The 24785-nt window shown below is 45.3% G+C and overlaps 1 protein-coding gene across 2 annotated transcripts in view; it reads left to right on the forward strand.

Annotated features, from left to right (window-relative positions):
- LOC115156620 (low-density lipoprotein receptor-related protein 8) overlaps window positions 1–24785 on the forward strand; it is a 213539-nt gene that overhangs the window by 168771 nt on the left and 19983 nt on the right. For both annotated transcript variants that reach the window (XM_029704122.1, XM_029704123.1), the window contains exons 8-13: window positions 4062–4181; window positions 12146–12271; window positions 14289–14460; window positions 16699–16932; window positions 17474–17592; window positions 24349–24488. In XM_029704122.1, the coding sequence (XP_029559982.1) occupies window positions 4062–4181; window positions 12146–12271; window positions 14289–14460; window positions 16699–16932; window positions 17474–17592; window positions 24349–24488 (911 nt within the window). The remainder of the gene's footprint in view (window positions 1–4061; window positions 4182–12145; window positions 12272–14288; window positions 14461–16698; window positions 16933–17473; window positions 17593–24348; window positions 24489–24785) is intronic.

Here is a 24785-nt window from a genome sequence, read left to right on the forward strand (position 1 = left end):
TGGCAGAGGGAGACTCATTCATAACTAGAGTGCAGAGGCCCGCCCGCCATCCCGTGATAGATGGAGCCCCATCTGTGAATAAGCCCACCATTCGATCCCATATGGAATCTGTTTATCGTCAACATAGCCACGCAGCACACTGAACATCCCCTGTGCCGTTTCATGCTCGGGAATCTTGTGACAGAACAACGTGTCCTCGTGAATAGCATCCCCCGACATGTATAGCGAAAAAAAGTCAAACGCGTGGACATTTAGGCCCTCACCATTTGGAGAGCATAAGCTGGGGAGTTTGAGTCATTCAGTCAGAGTTTCCTCTTGATTGCTAGCAATAGCGTCAATTCTTCATTTAACAGTGTTATCTGACTACGGTAGTGATCTGAGTTTCTGTACCTTTGCCTCACCGCACATTGTTTTCACCATATCAATTGCGGCTGGTAATATCAAAATCTCTGCAATAGTATGTGGTTTCATAGCGTAGCCATTCACCGTGGGACGGTCAAGTGCGGCCTTTTCCCATGATCTAAGGTGGCTCTGTGGTTGAATTTTGTCTTTTAGATTTGAATCATTTTCAGTTTGATTTTTAAGGTTAACCAAATTACAATCATTTTGAGATACAAGTACGATATTATGATACACTATATATACAAAAGTATGTGGACACCCCTTCAAATTAGTGGATTCAGCTATTTCAGCCACACCCGTTGCTGACAGGTGTATAAAGTCGAGCACACAGCCATTCAATCTCAATAGACATTGGCAGTAGAATGGCCTTACTGAAGAGGTCAGTGACTTTCAAAGTGTCACCGTCATAGGATGCCACATTTCCAACAAGTCAGTTCATCAAATTTCTGCCCTGCTAGAGCTGCACCGGTCAACTGTGCTGTTATTGTGAATTGGAAACGTCTAGGAGCAACAACGGTTCAGCTGCAAAGTGGTAGGCCTCACAGCACAAAGTGGTAGGGCTCACAGCATGGGACCGCCGAGTGCTGAAGCGCGTAAAGCGTAAAAATCGCCTGTCCTCGGTTGCAACACTCACTACCGAGTTCCAAACTGCCTCTGAAAGCAACGTCAGCACAATAACTGTTTGTCGGGAGCTTCATGAAATGGGTTTCCATGGCCGAGCAGCCGTACACAAGGCCTAAAATCACCATGTGCAATGCCAAGCACAAGCTGGAGTGGTGTAAAGCTCACCACCAATGGACTCTGGAGCAGTGGAAATGCGTTCTCTGGAGTGATGAATCATGCTACACTATCTGGCAGTCCGACGGACGAATCTGGGTTTGGCGGATGCCACTACCTGCCCGAATGCATATTGTCAACTGTAAAGTTTGGTGGATGAGGAATAATAGTCTGGGGCTGTTTTTCATGCTTCGGGCTAGGCCCCTTAGTTCCAGTGAAGGGAAATCTTAAAGCTACAGCATACATTGTAGACGATTCTGTGCTTCCAACTTTGTGGCAACAGTTTGGGTAAGGCCCTTTCCTGTTTCAGCATGACAATGCCCCCATGCACAAACCAAGGTCCATACAGAAATGGTTTGTCGAGATCGGTGTGGAAGAAATTGACTGGCCTGCGCAGAGCCCTGACCTCAACCCCATCGAACACCTTTGGGATGAATTGGAACACCAACTGCGAGCCAGGCCTAATCGCCCAACATCAGTGCCCGACCTCACTAATGCTCTTGTGGCTGAATGGAAGCAAGTCCCCTCAGTAATGTTCCAACATCTAGTGGAAAACCTTCCCAGAAGAGTGGGGCTGTTATAGCAGCAAAGGGGGGACCAACTCCATATTAATGCCCATGATTTTGGAATGAGATGTTCGAAGTCCACATACTTTTGGTCATGTAGTGTATCTACTGTATATATTTTATATATATACACTGCTCAAAAAATAAAGGGAACACTTAAACAACACAATGTAACTCCAAGTCAATCACACTTCTGTGAAATCAAACTGTCCACTTAGGAAGCAACACTGATTGACAATAAATGTCACATGCTGTTGTGCAAATGGAATAGACAACAGGTGGAAATTATAGGCAATTAGCAAGACACCCCCAATAAAGGAGTGGTTCTGCAGGTGGGGACCACAGACCACTTCTCAGTTCCTATGCTTCCTGGCTGATGTTTTGGTCACTTTTGAATGCTGGCGGTGCTTTCACTCTAGTGGTAGCATGAGACGGAGTCTACAACCCACACAAGTGGCTCAGGTAGTGCAGCTCATCCAAGATGGCACATCAATGCGAGCTGTGGCAAGAAGGTTTGCTGTGTCTGTCAGCGTAGTGTCCAGAGCATGGAGGCGCTACCAGGAGACAGGCCAGTACATCAGGAGACGTGGAGGAGGCCGTAGGAGGGCAACAACCCAGCAGCAGGACCGCTACCTCCGCCTTTGTGCAAGGAGGAGCAGGAGGAGCACTGCCAGAGCCCTGCAAAATGACCTCCAGCAGGCCACAAATGTGCATGTGTCTGCTCAAACGGTCAGAAACAGACTCCATGAGGGTGGTATGAGGGCCCGATGTCCACAGGTGGGGGTTGTGCTTACAGCCCAACACCGTGCAGGACGTTTGGCATTTGCCAGAGAACACCAACATTGGCAAATTCGCCACTGGCGCCCTGTGCTCTTCACAGATGAGAAAGCAGGTTCACATTGAGCACGTGACAGAGTCTGGAGACGCCGTGGAGAACGTTCTGCTGCCTGCAACATCATCCAGCATGACCGGTTTGGCGGTGGGTCAGTCATGGTGTGGGGTGGCATTTCTTTGGGGGGCCGCACAGCCCTCCATGTGCTCGCCAGAGGTAGCCTGACTGCCATTAGGTACCGAGATGAGATCCTCAGACCCCTTGTGAGACCATATGCTGGTGCGGTTGGCCCTGGGTTCCTCCTAATGCAAGACAATGCTAGACCTCATGTGGCTGGAGTGTGTCAGCAGTTCCTGCAAGAGGAAGGCATTGATGCTATGGACTGGCCTGCCCGTTCCCCAGACCTGAATCCAATTGAGCACATCTGGGACATCATGTCTCGCTCCATCCACCAACGCCACGTTCCACCACAGACTGTCCAGGAGTTGGCGGATGCTTTAGTCCAGGTCTGGGAGGAGATCCCTCAGGAGACCATCCACCACCTCATCAGGAGCATGCCCAGGCGTTGTAGGGAGGTCATACAGGCACGTGGAGGCCACACACACTACTGAGCCTCATTTTGACTTGTTTTAAGGACATTACATCAAAGTTGGATCAGCCTGTAGTGTGGTTTTCCACTTGAATTTTGAGTGTGACTCCAAATCTAGACCTCCATGGGTTGATAAATTGGATTTCCATTGATTATTTTTGTGTGATTTTGTTGTCAGCACATTCAACTATGTAAAGAAAAAAGTATTTAATAAGATGATTTATTTCATTCAGATCTAGGATGTGTTGTTTACGTGTTCCCTTTATTTTTTTGAGCAGTATATTTATTTCTATCATGATTTTGGACATTCTCCAGGAACCGCTGGGATACGCTGTTATTCACTGATCTACCGTTATTGGTGGGAAGCATTTTTCAGCCATCCTTGTTTGTATAATTGGTGATAAATTCATCTTTATTGTTTTCAATCCTAATTCACTTCCTGAATGCTTTCATTCATTCGCTTCCTTCTCTCGCTCAGTCCTACTTCAAAACAGTGAGGGAACATGTGAGCGCAACTTGACTGGCAGCTATTTGATAGGGTTTTCCCGAAGAGGAGAGGAGAAAGCTGGGCGTTGTGGAGGATCAGAGATGCTGAGAAGCTTCCAAACGAATTATTGAAGGGTACTCAATAGGACGGTGTTAACTCCTTCGGAACTCGAGGGAGTTTCCATGGAGTACAACTGAGCAAGTGGGGTGAGCGACTGAACGGAGAATGAGAAATGGAATTGGGCCAATCTGTCATGGTTGTGTTCATTTGGGCACGCACCAGAAAACGTTTTAAGTCCAAGTAGTCCCCCTCTGTTTCAGTCCGTTTTCTTTTGTTTGGTGCTGAATGGACATGACCCAGGTGCTAAAAGGCCTCTCTTAGTGGTTATATCTGACCTCTGTCTCCCAGGGCTCAACGAGTGCACGCTCAACAACGGCGGCTGCTCCCACATCTGCCTGGATCGACCAATCGGCTACGAGTGCCAGTGTCCCACCGGTTACCAGCTACTGGACAAGAGGACATGTGGAGGTGAATATTGAGAGCACGCACACACACATACGAAAGTATACAGATGCACACACACACACAGAGACACACACAGTACAGTATAGACACACGCACATAAATAGTACCGTGGCTTTCATACCCCCTTCTCGAAATTCCATTCCTTTTTATCAGTATCATTTCTCCATCTCACACAAAGTTAAAGACTGCTATCTGTTGGAAGAAATGTGAAGACTTGAACCCACAGAGACGGTCTCATATTTTCACCTCTCTTTTTGAATTGCAATTTTTTTCTTCAAAGTACAGCTTTTAAGCCACAGAATTGGCACGGAGAATTCGAGCACCTCCTCCCAGCTGCCCACTGCTCTGAGGATAGGAAACACTGTTACCACCGATAATTCCACTATAATTGAGAATTTCAACAAGCATTACTCTACAGCTGGCCATGCTTTCAACCTGGCTACCCCTACCCCGGTAAACTGCCCGGCACCCTCCACAGAAACCCGCCAAAGCCCCCACCATTTCTCCTTCACCCAAATCCAGATAGCTGATGTTCTGAAAGAGCTGCAAAATCGGGCTAGACAATCTGGACCCTCTCTTTCTAAAATGATCTGCCGAAATTGTTGCAACACCTATTACTAGCCTGTTCAACCTCTCTTTCGTATCGTCTGAGATTCCCAAAGATTGGAAAGCTGCCGCGGTCATCCCCCTCTTCAAAGGGGGTGACACTCTAGACCCAAACTGCTACAGACCTATATCTATCCTACCCTGTCTTTCTAAGGTCTTCGAAAGCCAAGTTAACAAACAGATCACCGACCATTTCGAATCCCACCGTAACTTCTCCGCTATGCAATCTGGTTTCAGAGCTGGTCATGGGTGCACCTCAGCCACGCTCAAGGTCCTAAACGACATCATAACCGCCATCGATAAAAGACATTACTGTGCAGCCGTATTCTACGACCTGGCCAAGGCTTTCGACTCTGTCAATCACCACATTCTTATCGGCAGACTCGACAGCCTTGGTTTCTCAAATGATTGCCTCGCCTGGTTTACCAACTACTTCTCTGATAGAGATCAAATCAAATTTATTTATATAGCCCTTCGTATATCAGCTGAAATCTCAAAGTGCTGTACAGAAACCCAGCCTAAAACCCCAAACAGCAAGCAATGCATGTGAAAGAAGCACGGTGGCTAGGAAAAACTCCCTAGGAAAAACTCCCTAGAAAGGCCAAAAACCTAGGAAGAAACCTAGAGAGGAACCAGGCTATGAGGGGTGGCCAGTCCTCTTCTGGCTGTGCCGGGTGGATATTATAACAGAACATGGTCAAGATGTTAAAATGTTCATAAATGACCAGCATGGTCAAATAATAATAATCATTGTAGTTGTCGAGGGTGCAACAAGCACGTCCGGTGAACAGGTCAGGGTTCCGTAGCCGCAGGCAGAACAGTTGAAACTGGAGCAGCAGCATGGCCAGGTGGACTGGGGACAGCAAGGAGTCATCATGCCAGGTAGTCCCGAGGCATGGTCCTAGGGCTCAGGTCCTCCGAGAGAAAGAAAGAAAGAGAGAATTAGAGAGAGCATATTTAAATTCACACAGGACACCGGATAAGACAAGAGAATACTCCAGATGTAACAGACTGACCCTAGCCCCCCGGCACATAAACTACTGCAGCATAAATACTGGAGGCTGAGACAGGAGGGATCAGAAGACACTGTGGCCCCATCCGATGATACCCCCGGACAGGGCCAAACAGGCAGGATATAACCCCACCCACTTTGGCAAAGCACAGCCCCCACACCACTAGAGGGATGTCTACAACCACCAACTTACCGTCCGAAGACAAGGCCGAGTATAGCCCACAAAAATCTCCGCCATGGCACAACCCAAGGGGGGGGGGCGCCAACCCAGACAGGAAGACCACGTCAGTGACTCAACCCACTCAAGGGACGCACCCCTCCCATGGACGGCATGGAAGAACACCAGTAAGTCAGTCACTCAGCCCCTGTAATAGGGTTAGAGGCAGAGAATCCCAGTGGAAAGAGGGGAACCGGCAAGGCAGAGACAGCAAGGGCGGTTCGTTGCTCCAGCCTTTCCGTTCACCTTCACACTCCTGGGCCAGACTACACTTAATCATAGGACCTACTGAAGAGATAAGTCTTCAGTAAAGACTTAAAGGTTGAGACTGAGTCTGCGTCTCTCACATGGGTAGGCAGATCATTCCATAAAAATGGAGCTCTATAGGAGAAAGCCCTACCTCCAGCCGTTTGCTTAGAAATTCTAGGGACAATTAGGAGGCCTGCGTCTTGTGACCGTAGCGTATGTGTAGGTATGTACGGCAGGACCAAATCGGAAAGATAGGTAGGAGCAAGCCCATGTAATGCTTTGTAGGTTAGCAGTAAAACCTTGAAATCAGCCTTTGCCTTAACAGGTAGCCAGTGTAGGGAGGCTAGCACTGGAGTAATATGATCAAATTTTTTGGTTCTAGTCAGGATTCTAGCAGCCGTATTTAGCACTAACTGAAGTTTGTTTAGTGCTTTATCCGGGTAGCCGGAAAGTAGAGCATTGCAGTAGTCCAGCCTAGAAGTAACAAAAGCATGGATTAATTTTTCTGCGTCATTTTTGGACAGAAAGTTTCTGATTTTTGCAATGTTACGTAGATGGAAAAAAGCTGTCCTTGAAACAGCCTTGATATGTTCTTCAAAAGAGAGATCAGGGTCCAGAGTAACACCGTGGTCCTTCACAGTTTTATTTGAGACGACTGTACAACCATCCAGATTAATTGTCAGATTGAACAGAAGATCTCTTTGTTTCTTGGGACCTAGAACAAGCATCTCTGTTTTGTCCGAGTTTAAAAGTAGAAAGTTTGCAGCCATCCACTTCCTTATGTCTGAAACACAGGCTTCTAGCGAGGGCAATTTTGGAGCTTCACCATGTTTCATTGAAATGTACAGCTGTGTGTCGTCCGCATAGCAGTGAAATTTAACATTATGTTTTCGAATGACATTCCCAAGAGGTAAATATATAGTGAAAACAATAGTGGTCCTAAAACGGAACCTTGAGGAACACCGAAATTTACAATTGATTTGTCAGAGGACAAACCATTCACAGAGACAAACTGATATCTTTCCGACAGATAAGATCTAAACCAGGCCAGAACTTGTCCATGTAGACCAATTTGGGTTTCCAATCTCTCCAAAAGAATGTGGTGATGGATGGTATCAAAAGCGGCACTAAGATCTAGGAGCACGAGGACAGATGCAGAGCCTCGGTCTGACGTCATTAAAAGGTAATTTACCACCTTCACAAGTGCAGTCTCAGTGCTATGATGGGGCCTAAAACCAGACTGAAGCGTTTCGTATACATTGTTTGTCTTCAGGAAGGCAGTGAGTTGCTGTGCAACAGCTTTTTCTACAAATTTTGAGAGGAATGGAAGATTCGATATAGGCCGATAGTTTTTTTATAATTTCTGGGTCAAGATTCGGCTTTTTCAAGAGAGGCTTTATTACTGCCACTTTTAGTGAGCTTGGTACACATCCGGTGGATAGAGAGCCGTTTATTATGTTCAACATAGGAGGGCCAAGCACAGGAAGCAGCTCTTTCAGTAGTTTAGTTGGAATAGGGTCCAGTATGCAGCTTGAGGGTTTGGAGGCCATGATTATTTTCATCATTGTGTCAAGAGATATAGTACTAAAACACTTTAGTATCTCCCTTGAGCCAAGGTCCTGGCAGAGTTGTGCAGACTCAGGACAATGGAGCTTTGGAGGAATACCCAGATTTAAAGAGGAGTCCGTAATTTGCTTTCTAATGATCATGATCTTTTCCTCAAAGAAGTTCATAAATGTATTACTGCTGAAGTGAAAGCCACCCTCCATTTGCGAATGCTGCTTTTTAGTTAGCTTTGCGACAGTATCAAAAAGACATTTCGGATTGTTCTTATTTTCCTCAATTAAGTTGGAAAAATAGGATGATCGAGCAGCAGTGAGGGCTCTTCGATACTGCACGGTACTGTCTTTCCAAGCTAGTCGGAAGACTTCCAGTTTGGTGTGGCGCCATTTCCGTTCCAATTTTCTGGAAGCTTGCTTCAGAGCTCGTGTTTTTTCTGTATACCAGGGAGCTAGTTTCTTATGACAGATGTTTTGAATTTTTAGGGGTGCAACTGCATCTAGGGTATTGCGCAAGGTTAAATTGAGTTCCTCGGTTAGGTGGTTAACTGATTTTTGTCCTCTGACGTCCTTGGGTAGGCAGAGGGAGTCTGGAAGGGCATCAAGGAATCTTTGGGTTGTCTGAGAATTTATAGCACGACTTTTAATGCTCCTTGGTTGGGGTCTGAGCAGATTATTTGTTGCAATTGTAAACGCAATAAAATGGTGGTCCGATAATCCAGGATTATAAGGAAAAACATTAAGATCCACAACATTTATTCCATGGGACAAAACTAGGTCCAGAGTATGACTGTGGCAGTGAGTAGGTCCAGAGACATGTTGGACAAAACCCACTGAGTCGATGATGGCTCCGAAAGCCTTTTGGAGTGGGTCTGTGGACTTTTCCATGTGAATGTTAAAGTCGGCAAAATTAGAATATTATCTGCTATGACTACAAGATCCGATAGGAATTCAGGGAACTCAGTGAGGAACACTGCATATGGCCCAGGAGGCCTGTAAACAGTAGCTATAAAAAGTGAGTGAGTAGGCTGTATAGATTTCATGACTAGAAGCTCAAAAGACGAAAACGTCATTGTTTTTTTTTTGTAAATTGAAATTTGCTATCGTAGATGTTAGCAACACCTCCGCCTTTGCCGGATGCACGGGGGGTATGGTCACTAGTGTAACCAGGGGGTGAGGCCTCATTTAACACAGTGAATTCATCAGGCTTAAGCCATGTTTCAGTCAGGCCAATCACATCAAGATTATGATCAGTGATTAGTTCATTGACTATAACTGCCTTGGAAGTGAGGGATCTAACATTAAGTAACCCAATTTTGAGATGTGAAGTATCACAATCTCTTTCAATAATGGCAGGAATGGAGGAGGTCTTTATACTAGTGAGATTACTAAAGCGAACACCGCCATTTTTAATTTTGCCCAACCTAGATCGAGGCACAGACACGGTCTCAATGGGGAAAGCTGAGCTGACTACGCTGACTGTGCTAATGGCAGACTCCACTAAGCTGGCAGGCTGGCTAACAGCCTGCTGCCTGGCCTGCACCCTATTTCATTGTGGAGCTAGAGGAGTTAGAGCCCTGTCTATGTTCGTAGATAAGATGAGAGCACCCCTCCAGCTAGGATGGAGTCCGTCACTCCTCAACAGGCCAGGCTTGGTCCTGTTTGTGGGTGAGTCCCAGAAAGAGGGCCAGTTATTTACAAATTCTATCTTTTGGGAGGGGCAGAACACAGTTTTCATCCAGCGATTGAGTTGTGAGACTCTGCTGTAGAGCTCATCACTCCCCCTAACTGGGAGGGGGCCAGAGACAATTACTCGATGCCGACACATCTTTCTAGCTGATTTACACGCTGAAGCTATGTTGCGCTTGGTGACCTCTGACTGTTTCATCCTAACATCGTTGGTGCCGACGTGGATAAAAATATCTCTATACTCTCTACACTCGCCAGTTTTAGCTTTAGCCAGCACCGTCTTTAGATTAGCCTTAACGTCAGTAGCCCTGCCCCCTGGTAAACAGTGTATGATCGCTGGATGATTCGTTTTAAGTCTAATACTGCAGGTAATGGAGTCGCCAATGACTAGGGTTTTCAGTTTGTCAGAGCTAATGGTGGGAGCCGTCGGCGTCTCAGTCCCCACAGCGGGAGGAGTAGAGACCAGAGAAGTCTCGGCCTCCGACTCCGACTCACTTAATGGGGAGAACCGGTTGAAAGTTTCTGTCGGCTGAATAAGCGACACCGGTTGAGCATTCCTACAGCGTTTCCCTCCAGAAGCCATGAGAAAGTTGTCCGGCTGCGGGGACCGTGCGAGGGGGTTAATACTAACGTTACTATCTGTACTTGCTGGTGGCACAGACGCTGTTTCATCCTTTCCTACACTGAAATTACCCTTGCCTAACGATTGCGTCTGAAGCTGGGCTTGCAGCACAGCTATCCTTGCCGTAAGGCGATCGTTCTCCTGTATATTATAAGTACAACGACTGCAATTAGAAGGCATCATGTTAATGATACTTAGCTTCGGCTGTTTGAAGTCCTGACGAACCATGTCCAGATAAAACCTCCGGGGTAAGAAAGTTGAATGAAAAAAGTTGAGTGAGGGTAAAAAGTAAAAATATACGGTAATGAAAAAGTAAAAACCGTTAGGTAGCAAAGTAAGATCTGCAACAAACACGCACAGCAGCGTAAACAAGTCTGCAAGTTGTGACCGGAAACAGATCAGTTTGTCAAATCGGAGGGCCTGTTGTCCGGACCTCTGGCAGTCTCTATGGGGGTGCCACAGGGTTCAATTCTCGGGCCGACTCTCTTCTCTGTATCTGTATACATCAATGATGTCGCTCTTGCTGCTGGTGATTCTCTGATCCACCTCTACGCAGACGACACCATTTTGTGTACTTCTGGCCCCTTTTTGGACACTGTGTTAACTGACCTCCAGACGAGCTTCAATGCTGTATAACACTCCTTCCGTGGCCTCCAACTGCTCTTAAATGCAAGTAAAACAGCATCACTACTCTGGACGGCTCTGACTTAGAATACGTGGATAACTACAAATACCTAGGTGTCTGGTTAGACTGTAAACTCTCCTTCCAGACTCACATTAAGCATCTCCAATCCAAAATTAAATCTAGAATCGGCTTGCTATATCGCAACAAAGCATCCTTATCTCATGCTGCCAAACATACCCTCGTAAAACTGACCATCCTACCGATCCTCGACTTTGGCGATGTCATCTATAAAATAGCCTCCAACACTCTACTCAACAAATTGAATGCAGACTATCACAGTGCCATCCGTTTTGTCACCAAAGCCCCATACACTACCCACCACTGCGACCTGTACGGTCTCGTTGGTTGGCCCTTGCTTCATACTCGTCGCCAAACCCACTGGCTACAGGTTATCTACAAGTCTCTGCTAGGTAAAGCCCCGCCTTATCTCAGCTCACTGGTCACCATAGCAGCACCCACTCGTAGCACGCGCTCCAGCAGGTATATCTCACTGGTCACCCCCAAAGCCAATTCCTCCTTTGGTCGCCTTTCCTTCCAGTTCTCTGCTGCCAATGACTGGAACGAACTGCAAAAATTACTGAAGCTGGAGACTCATATCTCCCTCACAAGCTTTAAGCACCAGCTGTCAGAGCAGCTCACAGATCACTGCACCTGTACATAGCCCATCTGTAAACAGCCCATCTATCTACCTCATCCCCTTACTGTATTTATTTTATTTATCTTGCTCCTTTGCACCCCAGTATCTCTACTTGCACGTTCCTCTTCTGCACATCTACCATTCCAGTGTTTAATTGCTATATTGTAATTACTTCGCCACCATGGCCTATTTATTGCCTTATCTCCCTTATCTTACCTCATTTGCACTCACTGTATATAGACTTTTTTTCTTCTTTTTTTCTTTTGTATTATTGACTGTATGTTTTGTTTATTCCTTGTGTAACTCTGTGTTGTATGTGTCGAATTGCTATGCTTTATCTTGGCCAGGTCGCAGTTGCAAATGAGAACTTGTTCTCAACTAGCCTACCTGGTTAAATGAAGGTGAAATAAATAAATAAAAAATAAAACCTAAACCTAACCACTAACTCCTTACCCTAACACTAATTGTAACCCTAAACCTAAACCTAACCCCTAAGCTTAAAATATCCTTTGTCCTCATGGGGACGCGGGAAATGTCCCCACGAGGGAGGATTGTCCTTGTTTTTTTTTCTATCCTTGTGGGGACTTTGGGGGATTTTAGGTCCTCACAAGGATATAAGAACCAACCAACACACACACCTCCACATTAGAGTCCAGTGTGATTGATAACCCCCTCTTCCATTCCGCCCTAGACATTGATGAGTGCGAGAGCCCCAACGCCTGCAGCCAGATCTGCATCAACTACAAGGGAGACTTCAAGTGCGAGTGCTACCAAGGCTATGAGATGGACCCCGTCACCAAGACCTGCAAGGCAGAGGGTGAGTGACAGCGGAAGGGAAGGGGGAAGGGAGAGAGTGAGGGTTGATGCAGAGGGAGGAAGGGATGAAGGGAAGGACAGAGAGAGGGAGGTAGAGACATCAAGTATGAGTGCTATGAAGGCTATGAGATGGACCCCGTCACCAAGACCGGCAAGGCAGAGGGTGAGTGACAGCGGGAGGGAAGGGGGATAGGGAGGGAGGGAGGGAGGGAGGGAGGGAGGGAGGGAGGAGGAAAAGAGATGAACCCCAAACCGATCCCTAGCCCATACCCCTTAAGCACTCATGTAGATCTGAAAGAATTGGATAGGTATAAGCAGTATGGTTAAAATTCTACCTAGACTATCAGATAGCAAGGTGGCACTTTCAGCGTTGTTCATATCCATTCTCCTGAGATCTAGTGTCTATGGATGTGTGGCACAGGAGCTGGAGAAAAAATCAAATATTTATACAGAGGACATAAGGTTATATCCGCTCTCTGTTTGCTGCATCAACAAGCACCCAAGAGGTTCAATTAGGTGTTTCTGTATTTCAGGAAAGAAACAAGACCCTTAGCACCCATATAATGGTTTTAATGCCATATTGGTTTTTGATAACAAAGAAGCACTTAAGTTTTCCTCTGAGTGATCTTGTTGTTCCTCATTGTCTTTTCATGCACCTGGGTTGGTGCGTAGTTCATCTAAAACACCTAACAAGTATCAGTATGACTACTGATTCTCACACACACACACCCACACACACAGAGATACACACTCTCATACTTACACACACACACAGCCCAGCCGTGCTTAATTATATTAGTGCATTTTAATGACAGTAATATCACAGCAGTCGACAGGCTTGAGGGACCCGCTGCTACTTTAGTTACACTCACTCACTCACTGACACACACACACACACACACACACACAAACCACTGCTTCTTTAGTCGGTGAATGAGCGTTGTGTGTAACTCTCCCACTCCTTCCAATTAGGAAATGTTTTTTTTTAAGAATGTAAACATGGCCTCTTCTCAATTCCTCTCTCTCTCTTCAAGCTTTTGGGGATTATTTTCTGAGGAGACAAGAATTACAGAAATTACCCTCTTGGCATTGTTATTTGGAGAGGTACTCATGTCACGCTATTAGAAATAATTTGTTGTAATGGGCTAAACTGCTGTGACTCACCTTGGTGCCTCGAGGGCATGTGAGCGTAATTAGATTGATTCAGAATGTAAATACGTCAATCTGTCGCTAAAGCTAGATAGGAAAGTAGTGTGGTTTAATTAGATAATGTTTCTTTATCCTGCTCCACTAGCTTTTGAGCTGTTTTAATTTTTTTGGGGGGGGGGTTCAGTGTGTGTGCCTGGCAAGCTGGCAAGCGTATATACAGTGTGCACTTGCGTATCATGTACGCTATGTGGACTCGGCTATTTCAGCCACACCCGTTGCTGACAGGTGTATAAAGTCTAACACACAGCCTTGCAATCTCCATAGACAAACATTGACAGTAGAATGGTTTACAGCCGTGAGTCTTTCTCGGTAAGTCTTTCGGGGTAAGGCTACTTAACAGCTTCTACCCCCGAGCCATATTTAATCAAATTGACTATTTGCATTTTACACTGCTGCTACTCACTGTTTACCCCTACCTACATGTACATATTACCTAATTTACCTTGACTAACCTGTACCCCCACACATTGACTCAGTACCGGTACCCCCTGTATATAGCCTCGTTATTGTTTTTTTATTGTGTTAATTTTTTACCTTAGTTTATCTAGTAAACGTTTTATTAACTCTTATTTTCTTAAAACTGCATTGTTGGTTAGGGGCTTGTAAGTAAGTATTTCACTGTAAGTTTTACACCTGTTGTATTCGGCGCATGTGACAAATAAAATGAGATTTGATTGGAAAAGTTAAGGGGTGTGAATACTTTTACACCCCTTCCCTAGAAAGACCCCAGGAAGATAGGCCATAGAATATGAATTCTGGCCAAAGAATATGGGCAAAATAAGTTGACCTCTCCACTTTCCCTTCTACAGGGAAGTCGCCCTACCTGATGTTCACCAACCGCCATGAGATCCGTCGGGTGGACCCAGTGAAGAAGGATTACAGCCAGGTGCTGGCAACCCAGAAAAACGCTGTGGCGCTTGACATAGACGTGGCCAATAACCGCCTGTTCTGGTGCGACCGCTTCCACCGCAACATCTACAGGTACTGGTTCTGACACTTGACCTTAGGGTTGCAATTTACAAAATTCCTGAAACCTTCCCCAAGTTCACAGGTTTTTCAGAAATCCTACTTGAAGGATTTCCAATTGAAGCATTGCCTCCTGATTCCCACCTGGGAACTTTGAGGAAAAAAAATCTGACCCCTTTCCGGGTAGTTAACCTATGAACTTTGGGAAGGACAATCACTCGCTCCCTCACTCACTAATGTCCTTATGCAATCACCTCTTAGGATTGCTTTGCTTTTGAAAATGTTTGTCTTGAAAAATAAATATATTTCAAAAGTTGTTCATCTGAACGCATTTCAACACAGATGGATTGGATTAATATGGATTAATCTAGTGGATTATATAAATTATTATATTATCATTTTTTCCTATTTGAGTGGGAGCCAGTCACATTTAATGAACTCATTTGTTTTATCCCGCATACCTCTCTAACCTCTACCTGGTGTCTCTTATCCCACCTGGGAGTGTGCTAATTGGGACAGTATATCAGAGAACTGGAATCTATACCCATTACCTATACTCATCTCCCCTGTTGTAAAAGTGCCCAGTCATTAGCTTGTAGGACAGCTCCCTGTGTGGACAGCTGCTATTCTGGATACAGTGTCTCACCTACAGAGACTGACTGTGAGATGAACCCTTTTAAATTAACACAAGGTTCATTTATTTCGTTAAGCCATGGCCTGCCACAAGTGTCACTCTGTTACTGGCACCACTAGGACCATCAGCAACTGAGGCAGAGATTCAAACCAACACAGATTACTGACCTGTGCACTAGAAGTCTGCACGGGTCCAAAAAGTTAAGTCTGTTCTGAAATGGATCTGTGGCTTTCCCACCCGACCCGATATGCATTAATACATTAAAAAAAAACAGACCCGCTCAGAATGAACCCGAGGACAGTCAGACCCGTTCTGAAAAGGCCTGTTGAAAATAAGACCCAAACAGACCCGTGCTGGTTCGGATCCCAGAGACACATTAAGATCTGAGAGTAGAACGAAAGAGCGAAAGAAACCTCCGACTGGGTGCTGCCAGCGCCATCAATAAACAAGCGATACTGTCCAAATGATCCACAGTTACGTGTCCTTAAAAATTGCGTATAACAACAACAACAAAATATTTGTTGTGTTTCGATGTGTAGCATATTCAAAACTTCATAGACTATTGTTTTATTGGTTTTTACTTTCCTAAAACATGAATTGCCCCCCTCAGAGATTTAAGCGCTAAATTCATCAGGGCATTAATATTGCAAAAATATATATAAAGGAAGAGAAGCTTACCCCTAGCCCTAGAGAGACCAAGAGAAAGATAGAGATATGCCGGCAATATGTTCCCAACACCAACATGCTTCTGCTATACAGATAAAGCATACAGAAGGAAGCTAATCTGTTCATTTTCAATCACAATATGTTTTATAATATTATATTGTTAGATTAAAGGATGAACTCTGGTAGGCCTAAAACATTCTTCATCACCTCAAGTTCAACTGTCGGGGCCAGTTGGAGGGCTGATGCATTCTGCCTTCATAGGCCTGCAGTAGCTAATCCTACTAATAGCCATACCACATCAAACCTTGACAACTTTATTAGGGTAGTATCAAAAGTAAGTCAAGTCATGGTTTATAGGGAACACATGAACAGGTTATTATATTGTGGCATTAACAGTTGGAACTTAATTTGGCCAAAGAAAATGGCAGAACGTAATGAAACAAAACACTTGTTGCATATTTAAATCTATGATTTCAATGTATGATTGAAATCATAGATTTAAATATGCAACAAGTGTTTTGTTTCATTACGTTCTGCCATTTTCTTTGGCCAAATTAAGTTCCAACTGTTGTGTTTGCCGCAACATAATACATTTACCGGTAGGGTTAGTAGGGCTACTCGCGCTCAAAACATGAAAAGGAAAAACCAAAAAAGGCGAGATGCAAAACTTAATGCCACAATATAATAACCTGTTCATGTGATTTAAAAGAATCTTTATAAAAGTGTCTTCAGCAGGGATATAAATCTCCTCTGGCAGACCGTTACCAGTCTGATGTTTGCTCAAGTATAAATCCCCTTTAAAATTCAATCACAGTGCACAGGTTGTCTATCTGTGTTGAATCCTGGCTATTACTTTTGAGGTAGCTGGTGCAAGTCTTTGAGTGTGATTCTCAAGCGTTTCTTTTTACACCCGTATCTATTACCATATTCACATGTCCCCCTCTCTCCCCCAGTGCTCTGATCCCCGAGGCCAGTGTCACGTCCCAGCAGGTGACCCTGGTGGACTCTGGCTCGCTCCTCTCCCCCGAGGGCCTGGCCCTAGACTGGGTGCAGCACAACCTTTACTGGACCGACTCGGGCCACAAGACCGTCTCGGTGGCCTCAGCCTACGACGGCCTCAAGAGGAGGGTGCTGGTGGACACGGAACTCAGCGAGCCCAGAGCCATAGCCCTGGACCCTCAGCACGGGTAAGTGTGGGGGTCCGTGTGTTGGTTTGTGGTCGTGTTGGCGCAACCACCTCGTAAATGAAGAAGGCCAACAATGCCATGTTGAAAAGACAAGAGCACAAGTGAAAAACAAGTAGCTCCTGCTCTGGCAGAACTTCCACCAATAATATATAATGTCCACTGCGCCACAGAGTGTTACAGGCACAGATTGACCTCACCAGCTGTCAGCACATTCACTGTACTTGTGATATGTTTTAATATTATGTCATTGTCGTCAATAATGACGAACGAGCATGAGTTGGACACCGATGTGAATGTTTGTCAATACGTAGAGAGTATGTCTGTCTGTGTAAACATGCATACAGCAGTAAACAGCTTGATTTCGTGTTGGTTTCCCTAGAATATCATAATATATGCCATTTAGCAGGTGCTTTTTTCCAAACCGACTTAGTCATGCAGGCATACATTTTACATAATGGTGGTCACGGGGATCAACCCACTATCCTGGCTTTGCAAGCGCTCTACCAACTGATCTACAGAGGACCACCATTCCTCTGCCCAGGTTCATGTACTGGTCTGACTGGGGCACCCGGGCCAAGATCGAAAAGGCTGGGATGAATGGGGTGGACCGACAGGTCTTGGTGTCAGATAACATCGAGTGGCCCAACGGCATCACCCTAGGTAAGAGGGCGCGCACACTCTCACAGACTTACAGACTCACATATATACACACACATACACACACAGATCCAGACAGACCCAGACGCACACACGCACGCACACACACACGGGGGGTTTACACAACACCACTTTTATGTGAGTGCCTTACAGTGGGTTTTCACCAACAACAAATTCGGCATTAGAAGTTCTGCCCCCAGAGAAATATGCGGGGGATTGTAAGGAAGGTAAGCGTCGGGAATCCTGCTAGCGGAGTGGTAGAAAAAGTTTAGCTCTGCTCTACTTTATGCAAATTTCAAGCGAAGCGTTTGTGTTGGAACGAAGCGTTGGAGCAAAGCGTTGTCAAGAGGAGGCGCCGTGTTAGATATACACTGTTGAAAGCATTTGCTGAAATACTTTGGTTTTAACAATATGTATTTTTCAAGCAAGCTTCAAAATATTTTATCCTCTATATCTGTGCGCCTTAGAAACCTTTTAACACTAGAACCTCTGGGCCTCAACAGTGTAATTAATACATTTCATATATGCTATCACAAAAATAATAAGGCCTTGGGTAACATTTGGAATACTATTATTATTATTTTATAACACAACAGAATTTTCATTATGTTATTAAATCAAATCAAAATCAAATCAAATTTATTTATATAGCCCTTCGTACATCAGCTGAAATCTCAAAGTGCTGTACAGAAACCCAGCCTAAAACCCCAAACAGCAAGCAATGCATGTGAAAGAAGCACGGTGGCTGGGAAAAACTCCCTAGGAAAAACTCCTGAGAAAGGCCAAAAACCTAGGAAGAAACCTAGAGAGGAACCAGGCTATGAGGGGTGGCCAGTCCTCTTCTGGCTGTGCCGGGTGGATATTATAACAGAACATGGTCAAGATGTTAAAATGTTCGTAAATGACCAGCATGGTCAAATAATAATAATCATAGTAATTGTCGAGGGTGCAACAAGCACGTCCGGTGAACAGGTCAGGATTCCGTAGCCGCAGGCAGAACAGTTGAAACTGGAGCAGCAGCATGGCCAGGTGGACTGGGGACAGCAAGGAGTCATCATGCCAGGTAGTCCTGAGGCATGGTCCTAGGGCTCAGGTCCTCCGAGAGAAAGAAAGAAAGAGAGAAAGAGAGAATTAGAGAGAGCATATTTACATTCACACAGGACACCGGATAAGACAAGAGAATACTCCAGATGTAACAGACTGACCCTAGCCCCCCGACACATAAACTACTGCAGCATAAATACTGGAGGCTGAGACAGGAGGGATCAGAAGACACTGTGGCCCCATCCGATGATACCCCCGGACAGGGCCAAACAGGCAGGATATAACCCCACCCACTATGCCAAAGCACAGCCCCCACACCACTAGAGGGATATCTACAACCACCAACTTACCGTCCGAAGACAAGGCCGAGTATAGCCCACAAAGAACTCCGCCACGGCACAACCCAAGGGGGGGGCGCCAACCCAGACAGGAAGACCACGTGTTATGCAGGCTTTTTGTAAAAACACAAAATTCAAGTGTTCAATCAATTTTATTCATGGAGGGCCTTTGTTACAACTGTGAAACAGAAAGCATGTGTTGGAACACGGTAACAGCTTCTTTTTATAACGACAAAATAAAACAAATACCCCAACCACCCAAGACGCAGGGTCAAATGATGAAAACATCAGTAGCCTAAACATCATTATGAGCGCCAAGTGGCCTTGATAAATAGTGAAAATCAGTACAAAAGCATTCAAATCAAAGCAAATTTTATTGGTCACATACACATGGTTAGCAGATGTTAATGTGAGGGTAGCGAAATGCTTGTGCTTCTGGTTCCGATAGTGCAGTAATATCTAACAAGTCATCTAACAGTTCCCCAACAACTACCTAATACACACAAATCTAAAAGGGGTGAATGAGAATATGTACATATAAGTATATGGATGAGCGATGGCCGAGCAGCATAGGCAAGGGTAACGATGTACGCTGAGTGTGGAAGAAAGTTCAGAGAGTGAATACATTTAATAAATAAATGAACAAAACAAGTAACACAAACAGCGCACCGACATGAAACAGCTACAATGACGACTGGGGAAGAAACCAAAGGGAGTGACATATAAAGCGCAGGTAATCAAGGAGGTGATGGAGTCCAGGTGAATGTCATTATGCGCGTAACGCTGGTGACAGGTGTGCACCCTAACGAGCAGCCTGGTGACCTAGAGGCCAGAGAGGGAGCACACGTGACAGTACCCCCTCCCCGACGCGCGGCTCCAGGGACGCCGACCAAGATGATGATCCCGGGGATCAGGAGTGGACCGGTCACCTCTGCTAAGGCTGGGGAACCTGTCGATCCGGCTGAGGCGTGGGAGCATGATGACCTAGAGCACCGGAGAGACACCATAAGTGACAGTACCCCCTCCCCGGCGCGTTCGGTTTCAGCCGCAGGACCGCAACCACAGGGACGATCCCGGTCCGCTCCGGATCCCCGGTCGCCTCTGCTGAGGCGCAGAAACCTGACGAACCGGCTGAGGAGTGAGAGCCTGATAAGCCGGCTGAGAACTCCCCGGTTGCCTAAGTTGAGCCACGGGAATCTGTTCACCCAGGTTAGGCATGGGAACCGATCAAACCGGCTGAGGCCTCCCAGGTAGCTCCGGCTCCAACACCCGGACCCGACATCACCCCCAACACACAAAAAAAGCCCTGATGCTTCCCTTTGTTGAGTCGTCATTCTGTAACGATGTACGTTGAGAGTCGAGAAGCAAGTTCAGGGAGTGAATACATTTAATAAATAAATGAACAAAAAAAGAAACACTAACAGCGCACCGACATGAAACAGCTACAATGACGACTGGGGAAGAAACCAAAGGGAGTGACATATAAAGCGCAGGTAATCAAGGAGGTGATGGAGTCCAGGTGAGTGTCATTATGCGCGTAACGCTGGTGACAGGTGTGCACCCTAACGAGCAGCCTGGTGACCTAGAGGCCGGAGAGGGAGCACACGCGACAGCAAGGTGCAATAGATGGTATAAAATACAGTATATACAGTTGAAGTCGGAAGTTTACATACACTTAGGTTGTTGTCATTAAAACTTGTTTTTCAACCACTCCACAAATTTCTTGTTAACAAACTATAGTTTTAGCTAGTCGGTTAGGACATCTACTTTGTGCATGACACAAGTAATTTTTCTAACAATTGTTTACAGACAGATTATTTCACTTATAATTCACTGTATCACAATTCCAGTAGGTCAGAAGTTTACATACACTAAGTTGACTGTGCCAGAAAATGATGTCATGGCTTTAGAAGCTTCTGTTAGGCTAATTGGCATCATTTGAGTCAATTGGAGGTGTACCTGTGGATGTATTTCAAGGCCCACCTTCAAACTCAGTGCTTCTTTGCTTGACATCATGAGAAAATCCAAAGAAATCAGCCAAGACCTCCACAAGTCTGCGTCATCCTTGGGAGCAATTTCCAAATGCCTGAAGGTACCACGTTCATCTGTACAAACAATAGTACACAAGTATAAACACCATGGGACCATGCATCCGTCATACCGCTCAGGAAGGAGACGCGTTCTGTCTCCTAGAGATGAATGTACTTTTGTGCAAAAAGTGGAAATCAGTCCCAGAACAACAGCAAAGGACCTTGTGACGATGCTGGAGGAAACGGGTACAAAATAATCTATGTCCACAGTAAAACGAGTCCTATATCGACATAACCTGAAAGGCCACTCAGCAAGGAAGAAGCCACTGCTCCAGAACCGCCTAAAAAAGACTATGATTTGCAACGGCACATGGAGAAAAGTCCTCTGTTCTGATGAAACAAAAATAGAACAGTTTGGCCATGATGACCATCATTATGTTTGGAGGAAAAAGGGGGACGCTTGCAAGCTGAAGTACACCATCCCAACCGTGAAGCACGGGGATGGCAGCATCATGTTGTGGGGGTGCTTTGCTGCAGGAGGGACTGGTGTACTTCACAAAATAGATGGTGTCATGAGGATGGAAATTATGTGGATATATTGAGGCAACATCAAGACATCAGTCTGGAAGTTAAAGCTTGGTTGCAAATAAGTAACCCCAAGCATACTTCCAAAGTTGTGGCAAAATGTCTTAATGACAACAAAGTCAAGGTATTGGAGTGGCCATCACAAAGCCCTGACCTCAATCCTATAGAAAATTTGTGGGCCGAACTGAAAAATCGTGTGCGAGCAAGGAGCCCTACAAACCTGACTCAGTTACACCAGCTCTGTCAGGAGGAATGGGCCAAAATTCACCCAATTTATTGTGGGAAGCTTGTGGAAGGCTACCCGAAACGTTTGACCCGAATTAAACAATTTAAAGGCAATGCTACCAAATACTAATTGAGTGTATGTAAACTTCTGACCCACTGGGAATGTGATGAAAAAAATAAAAGCTGAAAGAAATCATTCTCTCTACTATTATTCTGACATTTCACATTCTTAAATTAAAGTGGTGATCCTAACTGACTTAAGACAGGGACTTTTTATTAGGATTAAATGTCAGGAATGGTGAAAAACTGAGTTTAAATGTATTTGGCTAAGGTGTATATAAACTTCCGACTTCAACAGTACATAAGATATGAGTAATGTAAGATATGTAAACATTATTGAAGTGGCATTATATAAAGTGGCATTATTTAAAGTGACTAGTGATCCACTTGTTAAAGTGGCCAGTGATTGGGTTTCCATGTAGGCAGCAGCCTCTCTGAGTTAGTGATTGCTGTTTAGCAGTCTGATGGCCTTGAGATAGAAGCTGTTCTTCAGTCTCTCGGTCCCAGCTTTGATGCACCTGTACTGACCTTTCCTTCTGGATGGTAGCGATGTGAACAGGCAGTGGCTCGGGTGGTTGTTGTCTTTGATCTTTTTTGCCTTCCTGTGACATCGGGTGCTATAGGTGTCATGGAGGGTAGGTAGTTTTCCCCCTCTGGAGGGCCTTGCGGTTGAGGGCGGAGCAGTTGCCGTACCAAGCTGTGATACAGCCCGACAGGATGCTCTCGATTGTGGATCTGTAAAAGTTAGTCAGAGTTTTGGGTGACAAGCCAAATGTCCTCAGCCCCCTGAGGTTGAAGAGGTGCTGTTGCGCGTTCTTCACCACACTGTCTGTGTGGGTGGACCATTTCAGTTTGTCGTAGATGTGTACACCGAGGAACTTAAAACTTTCCACCTTCTCCACTGCTGTCCCTTCAATGTGGATAGGGGGGTGCTCCCTCAGCTGCTTCCTAAAGTCCACGATCATCTCCTTTGTTTTGTTGACGTTGAGTGAGAGGTTGTTTTCCTGACACCACACTCTGAGTGCCCTCACCTCCTCCCTGTAGGCTATCTCGTCATTTTTTGTAATCAAGCCCACTACTGTTGTGTCGTCTGCAAACTTGATGATTGAGTTGGAGGCGTGCATGGCCACGCAGTCGTGGGTGAACAGGGAGTACAGGATGGGGCTGAGCACGCACCCTTGTGGGGCCCTAATGTTGATGGTCAGCGAGGTGGAGATGTTGTTTCCTACTTTCACCACCTCTGGCATTATAATGAATTATAATGAATGTGTCAATATGACAGTAGTAAAAAAAATAGTTAATTATTGTCAGCTCGTGCTTACATTGAGTGCGTTATCCCTTGTCCTAATAGTTGATACATTCTTCGTAACCTTCACTTGCTTGAAGCACTTTAACATACCTTTGTTTGCTTGTAGTGCTTAATAGTCTCCGGTTTTCGGCTGTGCAGGCTTCGTTCATGGTGCCAACTAGGCTTGTTTTCTTTGCAGTAGTTGTTTGCCAATGACAGTGAAGTGAAGAAATGTTCCATGGTGAAGTGAAGATATTGCCCATGGTGACATTTCTCCCCTTGCCAACTTAAGGTTCTACAAGCCTCATCACCACATTCTCCTACACTCGCTCACCTTCTGCCCGATGTGGATATTTTCCCAGGTGTTGGAAGCTGTTCAGCATGTACAATTACGCATGCCCTCACTGTGTAGCCTACTCCAAGTAGGTCAGAGTAGGCTGATAAGACTGCTTTGATTTGGTGGACTGATATAGGGTACATACCATTTAGAGATTATGATTAGAGTATACCAATGCAATAGAATGGCCCGCCCTGTTCTTCATTCACAATTGGTGATTACATAATTATGCATCATTCACTTCCGCTCGCTCATCAACTCACCCATTCTGCCCCTTTCGCCAATCATACTTGACTTAATATATTTACTCTGTTGTTATATGGGTTAAAATTAGTTTCGGTATAGTTTAGGTTCAGTATCGAGGCAGTTATCGGGGTGATTATCAGCTGGGGAGAAGGAGCGGAGCAGGCCAAACTGTCGGGAAAAGGAGGGTCAGCGGGGGAAAACCATTCAAAAAATGACATGCCCTCCTAAAACCGGTTATAACCCCAGTTCTGTTTGTGATGTTACGATTCTAACACTGACGATGTGTTATATAGACTTATCTTGGAAAAATCAAGGAGCAGTCAAAATAACTGCTTTAGCAGTTCCAATGTTAATAATGGGAATACAGTCCATTTGTAAAGTGCTTTTCCTTAGTTTCTTTCTTTTGTTTTTGTTTGGTTTTCACTAGTTTTGTTACATAGTGAACTTAGACTTTTACAGTTGATAACTCATCTCCTTCGAGTTGAAACTTCTTGATATAACCCCAATTGATCGTTTGACTAAATATTATAATGAGCAGTGTTTTCGGAGCTATATGTCTGCCCAAGGGGCCATCAATGTGTGTGTGTGTGTGTGTGCGCGCGTCAGATGTAGCCAACAGGCGTCTGTACTGGGTGGACTCCAAGCTGCACCTCATCTCCAGCGTGGACCTGAACGGGGCTCACCGCAGGACACACCTGTCCTCCTCAGAGAGACTGGGACACCCCTACGCACTGGCCGTGTTTGAGGTGAGAGAGTGTGTGTGTGGTTTTGCCGGTGTGTGCCGCTCTAATGCTGAACATCTTGCGAGTGAAAGGTTGAGTGAGCAGAGGGATGAGCTAGGTGTCTGTGGACACGCTTTTAATGAGCTGAAATAAAGGCTGATGAGAAGTTGGAGACACAGAGAGTGTGAGAGATAAAAGGTGAAAAGAGAGGGGAAGGGGCAGAGAGAGAGAACTTTATTCTGGAAAAATAAAGTAATTAAAAAAAAGGCCTGACAATAGTCTGTTCAATTATATACTTTCAGTTAGGGTTGCATATTACAG

Source organism: Salmo trutta, chromosome 21, assembly GCF_901001165.1.
Source record: "Salmo trutta chromosome 21, fSalTru1.1, whole genome shotgun sequence".
In the NCBI taxonomy this organism is placed as follows: Eukaryota; Metazoa; Chordata; class Actinopteri; order Salmoniformes; family Salmonidae; genus Salmo; species Salmo trutta.